This window comes from Periplaneta americana, chromosome 2 (assembly GCF_040183065.1).
Source record: "Periplaneta americana isolate PAMFEO1 chromosome 2, P.americana_PAMFEO1_priV1, whole genome shotgun sequence".
NCBI classification, from domain to species: domain Eukaryota; kingdom Metazoa; phylum Arthropoda; class Insecta; order Blattodea; family Blattidae; genus Periplaneta; species Periplaneta americana.
The window spans coordinates 217,675,544-217,697,836 of NC_091118.1; the positions used below are offsets into that span (position 1 = coordinate 217,675,544).

The 22,293-nt window shown below is 37.4% G+C and overlaps 1 protein-coding gene across 1 annotated transcript; it reads right to left on the reverse strand.

The window, feature by feature from the left end:
- Window positions 1–943: 943 nt before the first annotated feature.
- Dbp73D (putative ATP-dependent RNA helicase Dbp73D) lies at window positions 944–21,331 on the reverse strand. Its single transcript, XM_069819554.1, has 10 exons — window positions 20,992–21,331; window positions 19,894–20,263; window positions 16,080–16,230; window positions 12,606–12,736; window positions 10,764–10,941; window positions 7,668–7,853; window positions 6,062–6,235; window positions 5,633–5,927; window positions 4,373–4,538; window positions 944–1,158 (listed from the first exon to the last, which is right to left on the reverse strand). Exons 1-10 carry the CDS (start codon window positions 21,012–21,014, stop codon window positions 1,012–1,014), a joined length of 1,821 nt encoding a protein of 606 aa, XP_069675655.1. The 5' UTR covers window positions 21,015–21,331; the 3' UTR covers window positions 944–1,011.
- Between the last annotated feature and the right edge of the window lie 962 nt (window positions 21,332–22,293).

A 22,293-nucleotide genomic window follows, 5' to 3' on the forward strand; every position in this document is an offset into this window, starting at 1 on the left:
TTTGATTGAGCCACGTCTCATCGAGACACACACCTGGCACACTGTGGCACCTTTAGATTTCTTATACTTGAAGCCAATTCTTTTTAATATCCTACAAGTCGAAGATCTAGGCTCTGATATTTAGCCTAATAATTTAAAACATTATTGATTTTTCCTGAAGATGAAAATTCGTCAATATCATCAAATGAAAATAGTTTTCCAAAGAATATTTCTGCTAAGTTGTCAAGACTGCTAACAGGTTTGCTAGGGTATACAACTTCCCTCTCATTGGCTTCAATGCTTATTTTGCAACCTCGGTTTTGCTTATGCCATACACTGCAGCCGCAAGCTGCTTACACTGCGAAAAATTCATTTTTTCAAGCACAGTCATTGCGAATTTTCTTAAAATAATTACATACATTTAACATAATTTCCAGAAGTCAGGAAAACTGGCACTTGGGGTCTTGATAGTGTACTCTGTGCTTTTACTGGCCACGTAAATTATTCCTACAACGAAGTCCAGGTCTCAGCTTTGATCCCTCACAGCACCCACAGTGACATGCAGAAGAGGGAGCAGCCGGCAATATCGACGGGAATCTTACTTCAGGAAACTGCCTCCCTGACTAAGGAACTATGGCTGCAAACTTGTTTTTATGCAGAAAACATGAACAAATTACGACAAAATGCGGACGTTGGAGCTGTATATCCAGAATGAAAGCTAGACTAGTGCATTTGTATCTTTTGAGCACATAATGCCTATATGTCTTAACAATGTTATGGTAGCATCTTCTACCGAGGTCTGGACGTAGAATTGTGTGCCTTTATTCATCAAGAGAGAGATAATTTATGTGAAATAAATCCACTGTCTAGCTATACATCATCTAATGGAAGATGTACTTACGACTTTTCCAACTAAAAATAAATTGCCCTCAAGACCAACAAATTAAAGAAAACATAAATCAAATACTGTGCTTGTATTGATGCGAGGTTCTGAAGACTTGCTTTATTGTCCAATAACAGAATACAGCGACATCAAGTCTTCCCCTTCAGTCTCTCCCGGAGGGCCTCCAGGGCACTGCTGTACCGGTCCCCCAGCTCTGCCAGCTGCGACTCCTCCACCTGCAGGCGCTCCAAGGCAGCCTTGCCTGCCATGCGCAACATGTCGTTCAACTGCGCCACCTGCAAGCCAGTCACATTACATTTAGTTAATACAGTCTAGTGGCTACAGCACTGGATTCATAATCCTGTGAAGTAACGGTTAGCACGTCTGGCCATGAAACCAGGTGGCCCTGGTCCGATATCTGGTCGGGGCAAGTTACCTGGTTGAGGTTTTTTCCGGGGTTTACTCTCAATCCAATATGAGCAAATGCTGGGTAAATTTCGGTGTTGGACCCTAGACTCATTTCACCGGCATTATCACCTTCATCTCATTCAGATGCTAAATAACATAAGATGTTGATAAAGCATCGTAAAATAACCTACTAAAATAATTTTAAAAAATTCATAATCCTGCGGACCTGGGTTCAATCCCTAACATATCCAATATTTATAACAGTTCCACTGTGGCATCCTAACAAATCTCCATCTTATGCAGGTGCAGCATAAATCAGCCTCCTATGGCGCACGCTGGGCAAGAACTCAGTCTACACAACTGACTTCATATGGGTGAATGGCGAACAGTCAAGTACCCGCCATTGGCAGAAAAAAATATTTAGTAAATATATTAAGAATGTTTAAAAATATACCTGTCTTATATTTGATTAATCGTTAAATACTTATTGAATTACAATGTCCACACCGACTAGTTACAACCTTGCTACAAAGATGGGCTCTTTTACCAAATCATACAGAACATTCACTCTTTTCTCCTTTTTATCATTAAGCGGGTCAGAATACAACAAATTTTCATGGAAATATTGCTGCTATATTCATAATCTTACAAAATTTATTGCACAGGACAAAATGCTGTAATCTTGTCATAATCACGTGTAGTCAGATAGGTGATAGCTGCACCACAATCCTAAAAAAGTGTTAAAATTCCAAAACTGCAGAAAATATACGCCACTAATAAAAACATTACCTGATCCCCTTAGAGAGAAATGATACAGCAGATTTCTTGGCAACAAAAGATACCAAAATGACACATAATGTTATAACCAAAGTCTTTCATTCTATTCTGTAAACAATTCATTAAAACTAAATGTTGATTCATCCAGAAGCGACATAATGAAGAAGTCAACTTGATCTGGTGTTAGAATTCCATACGTTCCCAGATATCAGACAAGTGTGGATATACCACGTCTTCTTGAAGTTAGCCTTTTCTTTCTTGTGGATAGGTATCACTGAAGTCTTTAACAACTCTAAGGCTAAATTTTTCCCTGAATTTCATATTTCATCATAAATATGTAGTAACAATTTCTTAGATCTTGTTCTGTAATTTTTTGCCACTTCTGGAAATACCGTATATCATCTACTCCAGATTGGGTTTTTGTTTTTAATTTTCTGATGTCTTCTTCTAACTTATTTAGAGTACAATATTAACTGAATAGTCTCCTTGAGTCCTGAGATATTTATTGTTTTAATTTTAAAGTTCAATATAATTCTGCACTTTAAAAAAAACTCACTGACACGAGGAAAGATACTGAACAAATCTACAGTCATAGTCAGGGCACAAATGCAGGTACATTATACTCTACTCAGGGTATCTGCAGATACATCTTACATGACAATCATGTATACTATACTCAGGACTCAGGAGGATCTGGGGTGCTCAGAGCACAAGGGAATCAAGTCACAAAAATAAACTTTTCAGAAAATTAAACTTAAAGTCTTTTATGTATAGTTAATTACCCATTAAAGGTGAGTGATTTTAAACATCTGCACCATTGCAAAGATTCTTTTATGCTCTGAAAGTAGCCTCGTCTAAGGTTTGCACAGACGAAATATCTTCCTATTGACCAACAGTGGACTTGACTCCCTTGTGCTCTGAATGCCCCACATGTCTTGGCTGTTGACTTTCACAAGGGCTTGGACATCTTCATCTGCTTTCCTTAAATCCTTGCCCTGAATTTATTTTCTCTTTGAAAATTCTAAATTGGTTTGCATGTAGTAGTGTGGAATTCAGTGGCTATTGTTTGTTGTCTGTGACCTCTTTATCTTGATTATTATTTATGGTTCAGTTTATCTCAGCTTCATTCTGATTCTTACTGTTCTGCTAGTTTTTCATTCGGAAGGGTTTGTAGTCGAAACAATAATTTCGATGCATACTTCTAATTTAATGACAAGAATATCTAAAAACTGTGAATAACTTAATCAGATCAGTTTTTCAATAACATAAACATAGGCAATTGTATGACGTAACAGTGTATGAACCTAGCAAATAGCTATTATTTCCAACTATGACCAGAGGCAAGTTGTTCTAACCCATGCCAGAAGTTACTGACTTATATTCTTGATTTCTGCTTTTGGGTTGTCAAAATAAGAAGTAAGTTTATGCATAAGGAGAATGCAGATTAAAAAGTAAGCAAGTGTAGCATTCACACACCGAGGAAGAAAGTCAATATGGTTGGCTTATCATACTTGGGTACAATAAGTTGAAACAATATGTCACACCTGCCATTTTCCATCATTCCACAGACGTGACAGACTTGGTACAAATGGCAACACTGTCACAGAATTGACACATAATTTGTCATTACTAGACAGCTTGATCCAAAAACCAGCTTCACTTCCTACTGATGAAAGTGACAGTTCATGTAATATCCCTTACATTATTACATAGGTTGCTTCTGCTGCATACAGACTAAAGTGGCAGTTACTGAAACTCAAATGTTGTTGATGTGATGTCACAGGACTTGGATCCTATGCACAAAAAAAAAAAAAAAAAAATGCACTATGGCAGTTCAATATGATACCAAATTGTGCTATAATGAAGTATTAATTGTGAGTAAAAGAAGCGTCATCAGTCAACAGTAAATAGTACAGTTTCGTGAAATCATTTTAGTGGAGACGCAGTACTATAAACTCGAATCCCACCACTAGCAGAACTATTGAACAGAGACAAGCCAGTTCACCAAGACGGGATTCTTAAGGAAACACGAGAAACCAAGTAAAGAACATTGGGAACAGCACAGGACTTCTGGAGGATAAGACGAACATGCAGAACTTGCTGCAAGGTTTTGCACTGGACACCACCGTACAGTCCAGCTTTGTCTCCAGTAACTTTTGCCTCTTTCAGGTGACAGTTCACATCTGATGAAATTACCAAATATTCTCAAATGAGGTAGCTGCAATAGCAGGGACATGTATTCTACTGTATGTATGAGAGATGGACAAATTACATGATACAGCAAATGACGCAAAGCACATAAAGACTATCTTGACAGATGCTTGCCTGAGTCTCCAGCAGCAGCGTGACTGCGGTGCCTGGCTTCCCCGCCCTCGCAGTGCGGCCCACACGGTGAATGTAGTTCTTGATGGACTTTGGCATGCTGTACAGGACGACATAGTCCACACATGGGATGTCCATTCCACGGGCCAGAGCATCGGAACTAACCAACCTGGAACAAAGTGTTATAAATCAGATGAAAGTTGCATAATCTGACAAGGAATATGTATTAAAAGCTTTGGACTAAACACTTTAAACTAAGTTCCCAGTGCTGATATCAATCCAGAAGTGTGTTGGCTTTCCCAGATAGCTGTTTTCAGTATATAAAATGTTTGTGTTAAATGAATTTCCTCAATGATTTTATTGAACTTTTAAGCATCCAATCAAAGATATCTAAAAGTTTCTCTTCTGTTAGCAAATGATACCCACCACTCCTTGAAGCCTCTCACAGAATTCATTTATCAAATCAAAGACAGTACCCCGGTACCGTAATTTAGAGTTTGGATCCCACTGTATAAATTGTTGTTTAATTTTCTCTGTGTATTTCCCACCTTCTCTAAAAATATGTTGTTCTAATGTAAACATTCTCAATTTCGTCACAACACACTGATTCAAGACGGTGTGATATTTCCTGGACATAGCTCATAACTGCATATCTTTGCATTGAAAAATAACCAATTATAAAAAAATTTAAGTAACGTTGAGCATATTGTTCATAACTGGATAATCTATCTTTAGTCTTTTCGAAAGAATTACTCTTATAAAAGAACCGGTGTTCCACAGGGAGATGGCAGCACTGGCATTATCACCACTTGTTATGCAGTGACCACCTTCACAATGCTTTCTCTCTTCCATGTTTTGATTTTTGTTAACCACTCGTGTTCAGTGTGCACAGTTCAACAAACACTGAAGCATGTTACATTGGAATCCCACAAACATATTTTCCCCTAATGGCAGATACTTGGCTTTTCGCCATTCACTCATATGAAGCCAGTTTACCAACTGTCGTGTCATAGGAGGCTGGTCTGAGCTACACCTGTTGGGGTGGAGCTCCCGGAGAAAACACGTGTTACTGGATCATTGGCTATGGCAAGGATCGAACCTGGTCCACAGCATTCTAGCCACATATAAAATGCGATGCAAATACTGTAGTATACATTTCAGACCACACACAGTAATGGACGAGGACCTACTTCAGCCAGCACAGTCTTGGTTGTTTGACAGTCAGATTCTAGAGCACTGCAGTATTGTGCTGCTGCTACTCACACATTGAGTTTGCCAGTGCTGAACCTATGCAACAGCTTCTCTCTTGCAGTGCGTGATAGATCAGATGAAATCTCCGCCACTTTCAGAGTGTCACGCCCCAGATGCATCAGCAACAGTGAGAGGCGATGTGCTTCCTTCTTGGAGCCAACAAACACCAAAACGTGCTGCCAGCTGTTGGACGAGATAATGTGGTACAGAACCAGGGGTTTCAGTTCCGGTTCCACAACGCACACCTTCTCTGTCAGCTCTGCAGGAGTTGTGTACTTCCCTGTGAAAGCTCCCTGCAGCGCGATCTCTGTAATGACACAAGCAGCAGCTTCAAACTTAAATGAGGATGACAACGATGACAAGGAGGAATTTCTTCTGAAGTGAATGTGTGCAATGTAATTTTAGTATCGCCACAAGACTTACATTAGCTTCTAAACTAACCTTCGTCTTTAACAACAGAAGTGAACAGCTTTGGCTGGAAGAGTCCCAGCTGCTGAAGTTTCTCGGGATCCTGTGTGAGTGTTGCCGAGAAGAGCAGCTTCTGGGGCCGAGGGGAAGAGGCCGACTCCAGCATTGCCACCGTGAGGGGCGGAGCATGGCAGCCCGCTGAGTCGTCTGCAAATAAATGAACTTTGTAGAATCAAACATTTCGTGGATCATGACGGCATAGTTGTGTGTGTTGAACGCCTAAGTAATTTTGTTTATGATGCACCATTGCTAGAAATGGCTGCAGAAGAGAGAAAACTGACTTTCTGTGTACTTATTGTCATCGACTCTTATCACGCATGAGCATGAAGAGCAGAAGGCCACAGATGAGTGAGGTTGCCACTCTTTTCTGCCAGAGGCCTTCACAATCATTATAGAGAAGACACTTGTCACCAAAACTTGAGAATGGAGTGATAGCAGCCCTGGATGTAAAGTTTTATTCATCTTTATTTGTGAACAAGGGTCCACAGCTTTGGAGTAGTGATCAGCAGTCTTGACTGAAACTAGCGAGTCCAGATCGACTCCTCACTGGCATAAGTTGCATGGTTCAGGTTTTTTCTGAACCCTAAATGCTGGACCCCAGGCTCATCACCACCCATCTCTCCTACTTCCATACTCATGTCATCCTATCAAACAGAGTGAACTGAATCCGACCTCATGGGTGCCCCAACCTCAGAACAGGATTCTTCATCATAATAACCCTCTCAAAAAAGTAGGCAGAGGAGCAAATGACTACATGCAAACATGAGGCTTTACAATGTAAACTGCACTTGGGGTCTATAGGACATACAAATCCACGTCCTTGGTCACAAGCAGTTGTTACACAGGAGGTGCTGCAGCTGCCAGTGGAATGCAGAAAGGCATTCAAGCAAGCAGCACGATGTCTTCAGTCTCTACTGATTACTGCTATTCGTCATATGTAATCGTAACATACAGACGTGGACAAATTATTAGACTAAAATAATTATATGTGCAACAAAGCTGTATTTAGCAGCAGAAATAATGAACAGAAAATTGAGTCTGGAGGTTACTAATATTTGTTAAACATTCCCTTATTCTTTATTAACACGCTGATTTTGTCGGGGATGCTGGAAACCAAAGTTTGACACTTTCTTTGAATATCAGCATCATTTAGCCAGATATCAGACAGTGCTTAAATGAGTCCATATTTTGTTGTAGGCCTCTTTTTGTTCACTTTCTTCTTCAGTATAGACCACACATTGTCAATTTCGTTCACATCCGGTCTTCTTGCAGGCCATGGGAGAACAGACTGTTGAATATGTTTTGCAGTATACATTAAAACACCAGTGGTACCAACACAGCCAGACAAAATATACTTAACCATTGGAAAAATATACCAGAACATGTAAACAATCATACATACAACAATAGAGACTCTGTGAATTATACCAATAGTTGATATGACGAATTATATTATGTTTCAAAGAAAAACATTTTAGTCTAATAATTTGTCCACGTCTGTATTTGTCAACAGACAGAAGTTCTAATGCTCATTCAAAAGAACTGAGAACTCCCGTCAGTGGTAGTAGCGTCCACTCACCTTCAATGTACGAGTACAGGTGGTACAGCCAGTCGTTCTGCACGTTCTCCAGCACGCGATCAGCCTCGTCTATCACCAGAAAGCGCAAGTGCTTCAGTGTGAAGCCTGGCGTACCATGTAAGTGGTCAACCAACCGTCCAGGGGTGGTCACCACGATGTCCACCATGCTACGGTACCCAGTCACACCTGCAACGTCAAGGGACTCGACTGTATCTCGTTTTTGCTAACTCCAGTTTTTTCCTATGCTCCGAAAAATTTCCCACGAAGTTAGGATAACTTTTTCTGAGAGACATAGACGATCAAAACTGAACACCTTTCCTCTTCCAGAGTTCCACACTTCGCAAGGATTATGTTTAGCAGTCTTAGTGATTATCCTACAGCTTTCTGGTCCATTGCTCTCAACGGAGAACTGACATTTGGAGTTATTTTCAATTACACGAATAGTTTACTTAGGTTAAGCAATGTTTCGACATAACTCTTCTCATTTATTATTAAAAATCTGCAAATTCTAAAATTCTGCATGCACAGTGCAAACACACGTACAGCTGTAAGGAATTTTTATTAGTGTACTGGTATTTGATTTTTTGATCTGCAGCATGTAACATAATAGGAGTGCGGAAATTACTGAACATGCAGGCAGGCATGCATTCATCTTCAACAAGCTAATTTCAGCAGTTAAAAGTAATGGTAACAATATAAAATATTCCAGTATAACTTTAAAGAATTTATATTTATCCTGAACTTACAGAGAGGCCAGGCATAATAATAAAAATTTTGTGAAGGAAACCAAGAGGGAATTTTATAAAAATATTCTTCTTAAGTCCAGGAATAAAAGTAAAATGGCATGGAAAATCTTAATCAATTAACTAAAAATAACATGAAGACCAGTAACATTACTATTAAAAATGAAGATTGTGTTATTGATGACCCACAAGAAGTTGCTGAGAATTTTAACATATTTTTTAAAGAAGCCCCCCTTAAAGTAATATCTAATTTTATACATCTTGATTATACAACTTTTTAACATTGTATCACTTCGGAATATGTATGGTAAGTACTTTGTTGTGTTAAATTTTTAACATACCTTGTTAACATGTTTCGACCTATTTTCGGTCATCTTCGGAACTGCCGAAGTTCCGAAGATGACCGAAAATAGGTCGAAACATGTTAACAAGGTACGTTAAAAATTTAACACAAGAAAGTACTTACCATACATATTCCGATCTAATTTTAATTTATTACATGATATTTCGAATTTAGAGCATATGACACAAACGATGATTTTCCACCTATGTTCATTTATAGTTAAACCACTTACTTATCTTGAAAATCTTTCTTTCAGCTGTGGTGAATTTCCAAGTGAATTGAAATTGAATAAGATAATTTTTATATTTAAGAAAAATGATAAATATAATCTGGAAAATTATAGACCAACAGCCACGTGCAGCAGTTTGCATGCTGGCTAGGCTTCACTGATATCTTAGATAGTAGCCAACAGGGTTCAGATTTGGTAAATCAACAAGTTCTGCAATTTATTCTGTGTTTAATAAAATTTTGTTATCTCTTGATGCATGTGAATGCCCTGTTGTAACCTTAGTCGGGCATTCGACTGTGTTAATTGTAGTATATTGAGAAGTATGGTATTCATGGCGTAGTTTTAACATGCCTGAGAGAGAAATATCAATATGTAAAAGAACAGGTAAGTGTATTCAATTTCTGACAATGAAACATTCAAAATTAATGTGTTTGTCTTCCGTGTTTTATCATGTGGACAGCACGGCTGCTCAACTGTGCCATGCATGCACACTGCTTAGGTTCGTTGCACAGTAACATCATAATAAGAAATGTGTAATAGTAATATGCGTTACAAGAGCGGTATGTTGAAGTTTTCATGTTCGAGGAAAAGTTTGAAAAAGCGAAACGTACAGTAGTTGAGCTTTTTCAATTTCCGAGAATTTAAAGAAAACATACCGCTCATGTATTGTACATTATTTTGTGCGAAGATCGTTTATTACATACCTGAAAGAGGAATTTCTAATTAGTTGCAATGAAATCTCCATCTTGGTTTCTGTTCAATGACGGCAAATTAGCAAAACAAAAATATCTATCTTCAATATTGTTGCTTTAAAATGTTTTCTGTGTTTACTATACTCCAGCAGGCCATGATATATGTCTGTCTTTTTTTTTTCCCCCAGTCTATAAATGCGAACTTGAAACAAACGGTAAGGTTATGTAATGATTTATTTTTAATTTTAATATTTTAACAATATTATTTATATAACATATTGCAGTAATAACATCGGCATCTGGAATCTTGTTGATTTTTTCACGGCTTCCTTAATGTTACTTGCATCACGAATGCAATAACTTTAGCGGAGTTGTAGAGTTTACTTAATTTTTGTAAATATTTAAAAACAATAATTAACAGTGCAATTTAGGTGAAATTGCAGTGGTAAGTTTCCAATTTATAATTATTACTATATTGAACGTCTCTAAAAATAATATGTTAAAAGCCTAAAGCAGTAAAATCAATATGTCACTTAAGCGGTAAGAAGAGGGAAATTGTTATGTGTGTTAGGTTGGGAATACTGAATGCGGAATTTTAGACTTACCGCGGATTGGTTTTGTGCGGAAACCAAGCAAATACACACGATCTCGCACAAAGGATATTTACCACATTTTCAAGAAGAGTACACAACGAAGATTAAGGAATAACGTATTTTGATAATTTGGCAGCCAAGTGGCCTGTCATAGTGTGCAAATGAATAAAGGCTTGATTTTTTTTTATATATATATTCATGTGACACTTTCCTATCTATAGTATAAACGGCCTTATTAATACCAGTTTGCTCATCAAAGGCGACATTTTCCCGCCAGTGGAAATTCTTTCTGGGTTAAATTTGAATGGAGTCATGCCATGTTAATGCCAAAACGTAAGTTCTATTGACTTCGATTAAGTGATTTCCATGTTTAAATTCAAACTTCTCCTTCACGATTTGCATACTTAAACAACGACTTTTTCCACGCCTTACAATACTGATTCTGATTAATTTTATTCACCGTTTCATGGTGTCCCCAGTAACAAGCAACACATACTTGAGCCGACAAGCTGCTGCTGCTCCCTGTGGAACGAGGTCTGGCCCGTGAGCAGGATGACGCGCAGTTCCGTGTGCTGACAGTAAGTGAGGAACACGCGGTGCACCTGCACAGCCAAGTCCTGCACTGGCAGCACCACCAATGCCCGCACCTGCACCACCATGCGCCGACGAAGCATCTGCGCAAACACAAGTAAATCAAAACTGTGCGCCAGCGTCTGCTGAATCAGGGACTCCCGAATGATGCATTATAGCGTTAGCTGATTACGATTAGAAATGAAAGCATCTTTGAAAACGTGCCCAAACACCATCTTCCTCCACTTGGACGTGAACCTAGGTCTCCAGGAAAACCAATGCTCTATTTGCTTCCACATGTAAGAGGCATGCAGCATCCACTGGGTAAGTTATTTGTCCTGCATGGCACATGAGCCAAGTCTCTGTAACTGATACGAACTGAGAAGGCCTCCCTTCTCACTAGATGCGCGCACACACCAGAACAATCCAGACTGGTGCCACAATATGTAAAAAGAGTCTGATAGATATTGGAAGAATGGATGTAATCCCAGGACTTCTGTGTTACAGAATTAGAAAGAATTGCATAATTATTTGTTAGAATGAACCATTCTTCAAGAGCTTCATCTATATGACAGATCAAGGCTTAATCATCGAAAATGGGGAGAATAGATTTGACAAAATTGAGGACTCCATATGCAGAAGACAAGAAAGCTGGTAAACAAATATCTTTGACAGAAACAGGCAAAGTTACTAAGAGACGTATATTTAATACAGACTCCAAACAATTGCGTATGAGAATGTCAGTTTCCAGAATGAGGAATGGGAAAAGCCATAAAGGAGTTGTACGTAAGAAATATGGTTATTAGAGGAGAAAAATTCTGTACGACCAAAAATTAATCTTTACGTAAGAAATATGTTAATTTAGGTTTGGCAAAGTAATTCTTCAACAGAAACTGCGCTGTGTGGGAGGATTGAGAAGTTAAGCCATTAAAAAATAACTTTTTTTAATGTATCAAACTTTCCTCGTAAAAGGGAAAATATCTGAGCCAAGGAGCGTGAGAGTGGATTTAGATATTATTTTAATTCCTGGAGCAACTTTATCAAACTCAAACACTACATCTTATTTTCGAACACCCTTAGCCTCTGTTCCTCTCTTAAAGTGAGAGTCCAAGTTTCACAAGCATACAAAACAACCAGTAATATAATTGTTTTATAAATTCTAACTTTCTGTTTTTTTTAAAGCACAATAAATGACAGAGCTTCCCAACTGAATAATAACAGGCATTTCCATATTTATTCTGTGTTTAATTTTCTCTCGAGTGTCATTTATATTTGTTACTGTTGCTGCCAGGTATTTGAATTTTTTCACCTCTTCAAAGGATAAATTTCCAAATTTTATATTTTCATGTCGTATTATGTTCTGGTCACGAGACACAATCATATACTTTCTCTTTTCTGGATTTACTTCCAAACTTATCACATTACTTGATTCAAGTAAAATCCCCGTGTTTTCTCTAATAGTTTGTGGATTTTCTCTTAACACATTCACGTCATCCGCATAGACAAGAAGCTGATGTAACCGTTCAATTCCAAACCCTCTCTGTTATCCTGGACATTCCTAATGGCATATTCTAGAGCAAAGTTAAAAAGTAAAGGTGATAGTGCATGTCCTTGCTTTAGCCCACAGTGAATTGGAAAAGCATCAGACACAAACTGGCCTATACATATGCTGCTGAATTAATAATAATAATAATAATAATAAAATTAATAATAATAATAACAACAACAATGGAATTGCATGTCAACTGACAGGCACATCAGAAGTTACCTGCACGATGGGGAGGACAAAGGCCAGAGTCTTGCCGCTGCCAGTGGGGGCCGACACACACACGTCACGTAACCAGTACTGCACGGGCTTGCTGTGTACCGACAGCAGCCAGGGAATCACTTGTGCCTGCACTGGCAAAAATAAACAAACCAAATCAAATATGCAACTAGATATTCCTGACAGCCTTCAAGTTTCTTTCCTATGCAAGCCTGTTATAGTCCAGAAACTTGTACAGTCACGTTATAAGGTGGGGAAATAAATCGTATGTTGGGCTCTCTGCACCCTGCAGTTCTCCATTTAAACTCTCAGTCTCCTTTTGAGTTATACCAAATTCCTTCACAGTGTGTATGTAACGTAGTTTTAGTACTCTTTAATCTTCCAGCCTACTAAGAAGTACATCTTCCTTATTATATCTAGTAAACTTCAAACTGTCATTCCCTTTCAGTCCTTCAGCTGCAATAAGATATAACCTAACTCAGTTGTCTTGTTCTCTTACAGCAATGTTTCTCAAACTGACCCCTAAAATGTAAAATAAATAAATAAAATACAAGTCATACTCTCCATCACTCCTGTAAAAAAATTAATTAATTAATAATAATAATAATAATAATAATAATAATAATAATAATAATGGAAACTTATATCAGTAGTAACTATCTAGCTGCCTTGATAGTGACATGAATGCCATGTACACATCTCCACATGTCACACACCACTTTTCCCAGTGCCTATAATAAAAGAAGTGGAACATTTTCTACGTTGGAACTGCTTCTTTCATTTAATTTTCAGAAGTGTCATTTCAGATTAATTTTATTGAGGTTTCGGCTTTTAGTGTGCACTCAGCAAAAATAATTCGTGAAATGGGTAGCTTAATATCAAAGACGGACATCTGTCGTCTCCATAGTTTTGATCTAGAGGCAATTTTTTAATTCACAGTGTTCTTTGTAATATTTAACACAATTTATTTTATAAATGTAGTGTTAGAGTTTGCATATGGTTTCACTATGACTGGAAAGAGCATGAAAAATTGTATAAAAAACCACAGCTGTCTAAATTTCGATTGAGGTCAGATGTCCGTCTTTGATATTAAGCTACTCAAATATTTTCTTTCAATGCAAAATGGACCAAGCTCCCTACATCCAGTGAATTGGAAATAAAAAGAAGAGATTGCATAATGACAGTTATTTAAAACACGGATGGTAAGCCACAATGTGTTGTCTGATATTAAAGTTAGTTCAGCACTTGAAAACCAAATATCCATCTCTCGAAAGAAAACTATACTTGGAAAAATCAACGAGCTTCTATTTGTGAAGAAGGCTGAGTGATAATGTTACACTTGACGCAGCCTATTGCACTGGCAGTAAGCCCCACAAGACATCCACACTGCTTGCTGCTGTTCATGACCCAACTGAAAGCTGTTTCCCTTCCAATAATGTCTCAAGGCAAATCAAAGCTCAGAAGGTGGAATCAAGTGAATTCAACAGATGTGCCGAACATTTTACATTTTTGTGTCCTCTCACGAACGAATGTGATGGATTAGTTGAAGAAAGCACAAGTAGGTAGTACTGCAAAATAGCAAGAGCTTTATACCAGACTACAGAAAACAGTATATGGACTGCATAATAGTGCATATCTGAAATTCAAACATAAATAAGCCTCTACTGTAAGCAGTAAGAAAACAAGGTCTCTGATTACATTTTTCACCGAGCCACAGGAGGTCTAGACATCAGCATATAAAGTTTTTTTTTTTTTTTTTTCATAATTCTTCAGAGTATGGTCAATGGTGCTTAAGTCACTTTCTTTTTACAGTTTTTAGTTTCTGGCAAGACATTAAAAAGAAAAACTTTAGTTTTCATTTAGTGTTACGGATTTACGGATTAGTTTCCAGATAGAATACAAATCATAATGAAGTAAAATGCTCAATTTTCCTTGAGTCTTATTTTCTATTTTATATTTGTCGGTATTTACGGTTTATGTCACATATGCCCTCATTGTATGATGTACTGGAGAAATGTTACGCTGACCACTTACGATATTTCTCTGTAGACTAGAATCAAATTAAAAATCACGACTGTAATGGCTTATATTTATGTAATACATACAAATGGTTCTGTGTGGGCTATTTTTTATCTACTACAATAAAAATTTCTTCGAATTTCAGTTCTCACAACAATAATAATAACAAAACGTACGTGAAGGATATTTGAATATACTGAACTCCTACAAAGCTTAAATTTGTTACAGATGAATGCTGTGATGATAATGAGTATTGTCGTCACCAATCACACTAGGAACAATTGCCAGATAATCTACTATTAGAGGAAAACATCTGATAAAAGGTCATAAACCAACCCAAGATCTTTACAGATGGATCTAAAGGATTACAATAACAACAACAACAGAGACAAAAACACACAAATCAGGATCAGAAAGTGAAAGCAGTCTGGAGGAATTAATACCTGAGACAAGGGAAAAAGCAGCTATTACTAAGAACTCCCACTGGTTCAGATCTGCAACGAGAGCATATTTTGAAAACTGTTCTCCCAAACTGTAGTAGACACATCTGCTTTGAAAGATGAAGTTGGGCTTTCTTCTATGAATAATGGCAATGCTGAAACCAGTTCTTCGCATGTGATGTATACACTGTGTACATCAAGCAGGCAGCGGTTTTCAAAGGGTGCTGCGCAAACCATCCATTGCCTGGCATTGAATTAAATCCTAGCAAACCTGTGTGCACTGTGCTTGGAGTGACGAAAGTGCAGTTTGGAAGTATGGGATGTTCGATGTTGCTGTGCAATGAAATGGGAGCAAACAACAAAACATTCCTTTTTCCACACAAAGGTGAGCAAAACGGCAACTAGACTTTTTGAACTGATCACACTGTTGTAGTATTAAAACATTTCGTTCTAGATAACGAGTCTGTGCTGCTGTTGGCTTACTCAGCTCATACATTTTCGCATTTAAAAGACTCAATTTGAAATTACAAGGATGTGACATTTTGTTAGTGACAAAATCAATACTTTCACTGAATCTCTGAATTAGACAATTTTGTTGTTTGTAAACAGGTGTAGCACCAAACTAACTCGCGGGAAAATACAAGAATAACACATTTTCGAAAGAAAATATATTAATTTTGTGAAAGATCACTTCATGTACTTAAAGGAAATATGAACGTTTCAGACCAAATGATTTTAAAGTTCAATGCTCTTATCCTTCATTTCATGAAATGAACAGATAATGGACACAGATGGCATAGCAGTCAGGACCAAGTATTGGGTACGTGGACTCCATCAAATGAGGGCATAAAGCCATTAGCAGGAAGTAAATGATGCCTTCGTTAGCGAAATGCATATTCACGCCCGTCATTATTCCATTTGTAACAGCTCACCACTATGGCGATTGCATGATGAGATAACATCTTGCTCTTCCACAGCACCCAAACACGTACAAACTGAGGAGAGGCAACTTCCGTACCTGGAAAGAAGTGAGTGATGTTGCTGCGCTGCAGGGCCTCCACGATGTCTGCGTCGAGGGCGGGGACAGCCGTCACAGCCATGGTGAGCTGCTGCAGATCCACCTGCACCACTGACGGGTTCGCCAGCCACTGAGGCAGCACTCGCTTCACCTGCAAAATAAGTCAGCTTTGCAATGGGAACTGTCCATGACAACAGGAGCACTATATCAGTAGAAAAGAGAAAATACAATATTTCAAAGGCTTGACTGTATTCCTGGTGTTACTGACTACTGTCTAGCCAGGCGTCTCAGAGCACTTTCTCCTCTCTTTTTTAATGTAAAAGTGGAATAAGATGCAAAACCAGTTCATATATCTCCAGATGACGTCAATGACCGCGACATTTGAATGAACAGACATCTCCAACCGCTACCATGTAACGGTCAGTCATTGCGTTCATTTCCAAGGAGAGAACATTCTTATTACCACAAAGTATCAACAAGTAAGTTTTAGGTGTACTAGATCGACTATTGACAAGGTTTTTTGCATTCCACAGATATTGAAGAAAAAATGGGAGTACAAGGGTACAGTACATCAGTTATTCATATATTTCTATAAGGCATATGATAAGAGGGAAGTTTTATATAATATTCTTACACAATTTCGTATTCCCAAGAAACTAGTTTGATCAATTAAAATGTGTCTCAGTGAAAAGTACAGCAGAGTCCGTACAGGCCAGTTCCTATCTGATGCTTTTCCAATTCACTGCGGGCTAAAGCAAGGACATGCACTATCACCTTTACTTTCTAACTTCACTCTAGAATATGCCATTAGGAAAGTTCAGGATAACATAGAGGGTTTGGAATTGAACGGGTTACATCAGCTGCTTGTTCATGTGGATGACATAAATATGTTAGGAGAAAATCCACAAACTATTAGGAAAAACATAAGAATTTTACTTCAAACAAGTAAGGAGATAGGTTTAGAAGTAAATCCCGAAAAAAAAAGTATATGATTATGTCTCGTGATCAGAACATAATACGAAATGGAAATATAAACATTGAAAATTTATCCTTTGAAAAGGTGGAAAAATTCAAGTACTTTGGAGCAACAGTAACAAATACAAATGACACTCGAGAGGAAATTAAACACAGAATAAATATGGGAAATGCCTGTTCTTACTTGGTTGAGAAGCTTTTATCATCCAGTCTGCTGTCAAAAAATCTGAAGTTAGAATTTATAAAACAGTTATATTACCAGTTCTTTATGGTTGTGAAACTTGGACTCTCACTTTGAGAGAGGAACAGAGGTTAAGGATGTTTGAGAATAAAATGCTCAGGAAAATATATGTGGCTAAGAGGGATGAAGTTACAGGAGAATGGAGAAAGTTACACAGTGCAGAACTGCACGCATTGTATTCTTCACCTGACATAATTAGGAACACTAAATTCAGACGTTTGAGATGGGCAGGGCATGTAGCACATATGGGTGAATCTAGAAATGCATACAGAGTGTTAGTTGGAAGACCTGAAGGGAAAAGACCTTTGGGGAAACCAAGGCGTTGATGGGAGGATAATATTAAAATAGATTTGATGGAAGTGGAATATGATGGTAGGGACTGGATTAATCTTGCTCAGGATAAGGACCGATGATGGCCTTATGTGAGGGTTCCTTAAAAGTAATTTGTAAGTAATAAGTAATCAGCAAATAAAAGATTTCAGAGGGAAAGTAAAGTTGTGGGCGTCGCAAGTATCAGTGGATAACTGTAATGACAGCATACAGTTGAAAAATTCCATTGCAGATTGAAAAGTTACATTTTTTAGATTAGATTTCTGCACATTTAAAGGACAAAACTAAAGTTATTTCAATCATTTATTATCATAATGCAGTGCTCTCTTAAATTGACTGAGTATATTGGGAATTAAATCAATGGTTTTTCTAAAACATGCTAAATGTTCCATATAAAACAATCCTGATCTCGAAAAGGATGCAAAAACGAGCAAAATTGTATTAAGCTTTGTTGTTTGGAATATCTCAAAGAATAACCTGCTGAAATTAATGACATTACTTACGGTCCAGCCTTACATTACGAGTACCGTACGTTCCAAGCCTTTCAGTATTGTATTTTGTCATACGTCAAATTGTAAGCATGTTCTAATTTAAAATAATTATTTATCAATTCCTAAGATGTTTAGGTTATTTTTTAATTGTTGAAAACATTTCGAAACATATTGAATAACTATTACTGTATTAATGTTGGCGTATCATAAGAATACATACTTCAACAACCAATCCGGAGTTGCGTTCGGGCACAGGTTCGATTCCCGTTTGGGCTAATAACCCAGCGAATAGGGATTATAAAAAAATGGACACAGCGAATTTTCCTGTGTTTTGTTTCGCTGTGCGCCAGCGTTTAGTTCCACTTTCAAGCGCTAGAGGTTAGTGTAATCGAGCATACGCTAAGATAATAATTGAGAATAGAGTTGAGACACAGGATCCAAACATCGCCTACCTTATTGCATAATCCAGTAACGCTTTGCTTCAAATAAATTCAAGTTAACAACTTTTCCTTATTTCTCAGCGACAAACTAGTTGTAATAATAATATTTTATATTTCAGATATAATAAATTATATTATAAAATAATATAATATATTATGAAATTAAGTATCGAATTCGTTTAATATTTGTATATAATATAATAGAGGTATATGGTTTTACTTCTCGTAAGAGTTTTGTTTTTCCATTTCCAGCGCTATCAAATCATTACATATTTTAATTGTTGTTGGGGTCAACGTCTCAACTCTCATTATAAAGGGACTCTAGAGTCTAGACATTACAGTTAATGACGAATTTATTATTTTATGGATCCAATTTATTTTATTTGAGTACATAATGTACCTAGATGTATTAATTGTATGTGTTATATTTCCGCTGTGTCGACTGCTAGCTGGTGTGATATCAGCGCCAACTCTAGGGAGAAAGCAGAATCTCATGCTTTAGCTGGCTTGAAGGTCATTGAAATCAGTCCGACTACATCAAAGGTACCGATGCAAAGTGTCCATTCTTTATAATCCCTATTCGCTGGATAACCTGGTTGAGTTTTTTCCGAGGTTTTTCCCAACCATAAGGCAAATGTCAGGTAATCTATGGCGAATCCTCGGCCTCATCTCGCCAAATATCATCTCGCTATCACCAATCCCACCAATGCTAAATAACCTCGTAGTTGATAGCGTCGTTAAATAACCAAGTTTAAAAAAAAAACAACAAGCTTCATTGTAATTTAAATATTATTTAGCTGATTTTTATTTTATTAAAATAGAAATGTAAAAGAATAGAGAGATACCTAAAACCACTTACCTAGAGATGAAGTATTGTGCTTAAATAATTGAGTAATATGTATGGTCCTTTATGCTTCATGATCATGTTTCTTCTTTTAATCATTCGCATATCATTAGCAAATAAATCATTATTATTATTGTTATTATTATTATTATTGATTTGTTGTAGCAAACAACGTCTATGTACCCTGCATGTTACGTTCAGCTGACAGTTGTAACTTAACTCGCTCATGCTTGTAACATGAATCAACAATCGGCTATCTTCGGGTATTGAGCATATCTGACTACACTATCTAAACTTCCTCTCTGTAATAGCTGCTGCGCGTTGATCTTGAGACGGCTGGACTAGTCGAGTGGAATACTTAACTGACTGTCTGTTATAACAACCTAATGACTAGAACTCCATGCAGACATGCTTGCTATTGTCTATAATATTGCCTGCGCTCATACAGCAAAATATCTTTAGTAAGATCGAGGAATGATCCATGGGAACCCACCTTCGATTTCTTTCGGAATCTGTCACTGCCAATAACAGTAAATCCTTTTACTTTCTCTCCAGTTTTCTTTTCTACATTTCGCTCTACATTGTTTTCATCTTCTTCTGAACTGGGTCCTTCAATACGGTTTCCTTTACGCTTCTTTTTCTGAGCACTTTCATTGCCTTTCTGTTTCTTAGCCACAGGCAACTCAGAGGAAGCTGCAACATTGTCACTGACACCAAGAGGGGAGTCTGAACTTTCCTCCTTTTGGTATTGTCTACCAAGTTCTTCCTTGTACTTTTTTCTTTTCTTGATTTTTGACAGAAGAAGTGAAAGTTTCTCTTTCTCGTCAAGGTTTTTGCACACTGCCTCTTCATTTCCAAGGTACCTGATAACACAAAGACAAACGTAAATGCACGCTGAAAAAAAATTAAGAATAACATTTTCCACTATTATTAACATCTTTTTAACTTAAAATTCTGTATTAAAGAAAGACGAAACTTGAGTTTTTCATAGACAAGTGAAGATACTAATATTGATGAGTAAATCACAACAGGTTTCAGTTTTCTTGGAAAATGTTCGACGTGAAAAATGAGTGACGGAAAATGATTCAATTCAACTATCAGAAAAAGTCAGTATGGGCTGACTGGTAAGTGCTGCTCATACTAATTCTCATGCGGGCCAATGTTACTTATGTCCCGCCCACTATAGAGACATAGATCAATTTTACACACATTTAGAATAACTTGTTGCTTCTTTGACAGGTTAGGTTTGGTTAGTTTAGGTTTTTGTTATAGTCTACCTTGCATATACGATTATAGCGCAACATTGGCAGTGATAAAAGTGAAATATTCATTCAGTGGGCGTTGGATACTCTACATTCACTCTACAGGATTCACCATGTGCAGCGTGCAGCGCGCTACTTTTGGCTTACGTGTGAACACGATACGCAACTTCTGCAGCTGCAGTACAAAAGTTGTGCGGTCAGCAAAAGTAGCGACGTGTGACCGTACCTTAACATTGACATAACAAAGATTACTTTGGTTACTTTAACCAACCCTAACCTGTCAAGAATGCAAGGCGTTTCCATTTCATCTTTAAAATTACCCAACTTACCTCTTCACGACAAACAAGTCCATATTCCACCACAAGCTTATAACTGAATTAAAATCCAATGCCTGTCATGTTATAATAGCCGTGGTTCAACACGAATTATTCAACCAACAAATGCAGCACCACACGAAATCAAGTCTATGTGTACCAAAAACTGTAGTTGGAATTTTTTGAATACAGATTAAATGTTTCTTATAATTTCATTTACACTGAAATATTTTTTCAGTTGCGGTGCGGTGTAATATGAATTTAAATTACAATTCTATAACTGAACGAAAATATATACACAAACTACACGCTTTAATCTTCCACCACCAGAGCTCAAATCAACAGGACTGCCAACATCATTATAATAATAGTTTGGGATTGCGCATACTGTGCATAGATACTGCCAACTACTGCATAGACAAATAACCAACGAGTTAGATACTATAGAGAGGCTAAAGACCTCTGATAAGCGCTCCCTGCGGAGGCCAACAGTACTATGGATCGTTCCCTAAAAAACATGGCGTCTTTAGTACCGCCAGCCTCCGCAAGGAGTGCTTATCAAAGGTACACTGTAACGAGTTGGTACATGTATTATATTTTTCAGATACATCAATATTTAATTTAAACATTTCGCTATAGGTTTTGTAAAAAACTGATTTATAAATGAAAAAGTAATAATTAAGACTTTAAAATTTCCAAAAATGTCTCATTTCCTCGGATTTAAATGAAATGTACCGTAAATCATAATATTCGTTGCTGGATAATTAAACCCTCTCAATACAGGTACCATGGCCGCAGAGAATTATAAGATAAGACGGACTGAGCATAAGCGAAATATCTGTATTAATAAGTTTGTACCATCAAGAGTTTAGTATTTATTGTGTTTATAGGGCCTACTCCAATTTTCTTTTTATTAATGCGTTAGGGCTCTTTTTGTTACCAAAGAGGAAAGTTAGCACTTGCATCACACACAATTTGTCATTATTGTTCAAAATAATGTAAGAACAGTATCTAGCTCGTTGCAAATAACAGCTGCATTCAGTGTCGCCAACCCATAAACTCGTTCATCATTTGCAAACGTTATCTAGATCACGATCACGATGGCAGTGGTTGTGGTCTCTATAGTTTACCTTCTTTATTTTTTTCCTATGATCATGGACTTCGTCTTGTTTGCATTTATCTTCATTCCATACTGCTCACAGCTGTCATTTAGCTCCAATAGCATATCCCTTAGTATCATCTACTCTTCTGCTAACTGCCATATCAGCAAAGCTTATACACTTTATTCTTCTTTCTCCTACTATCACTCCTCCCATG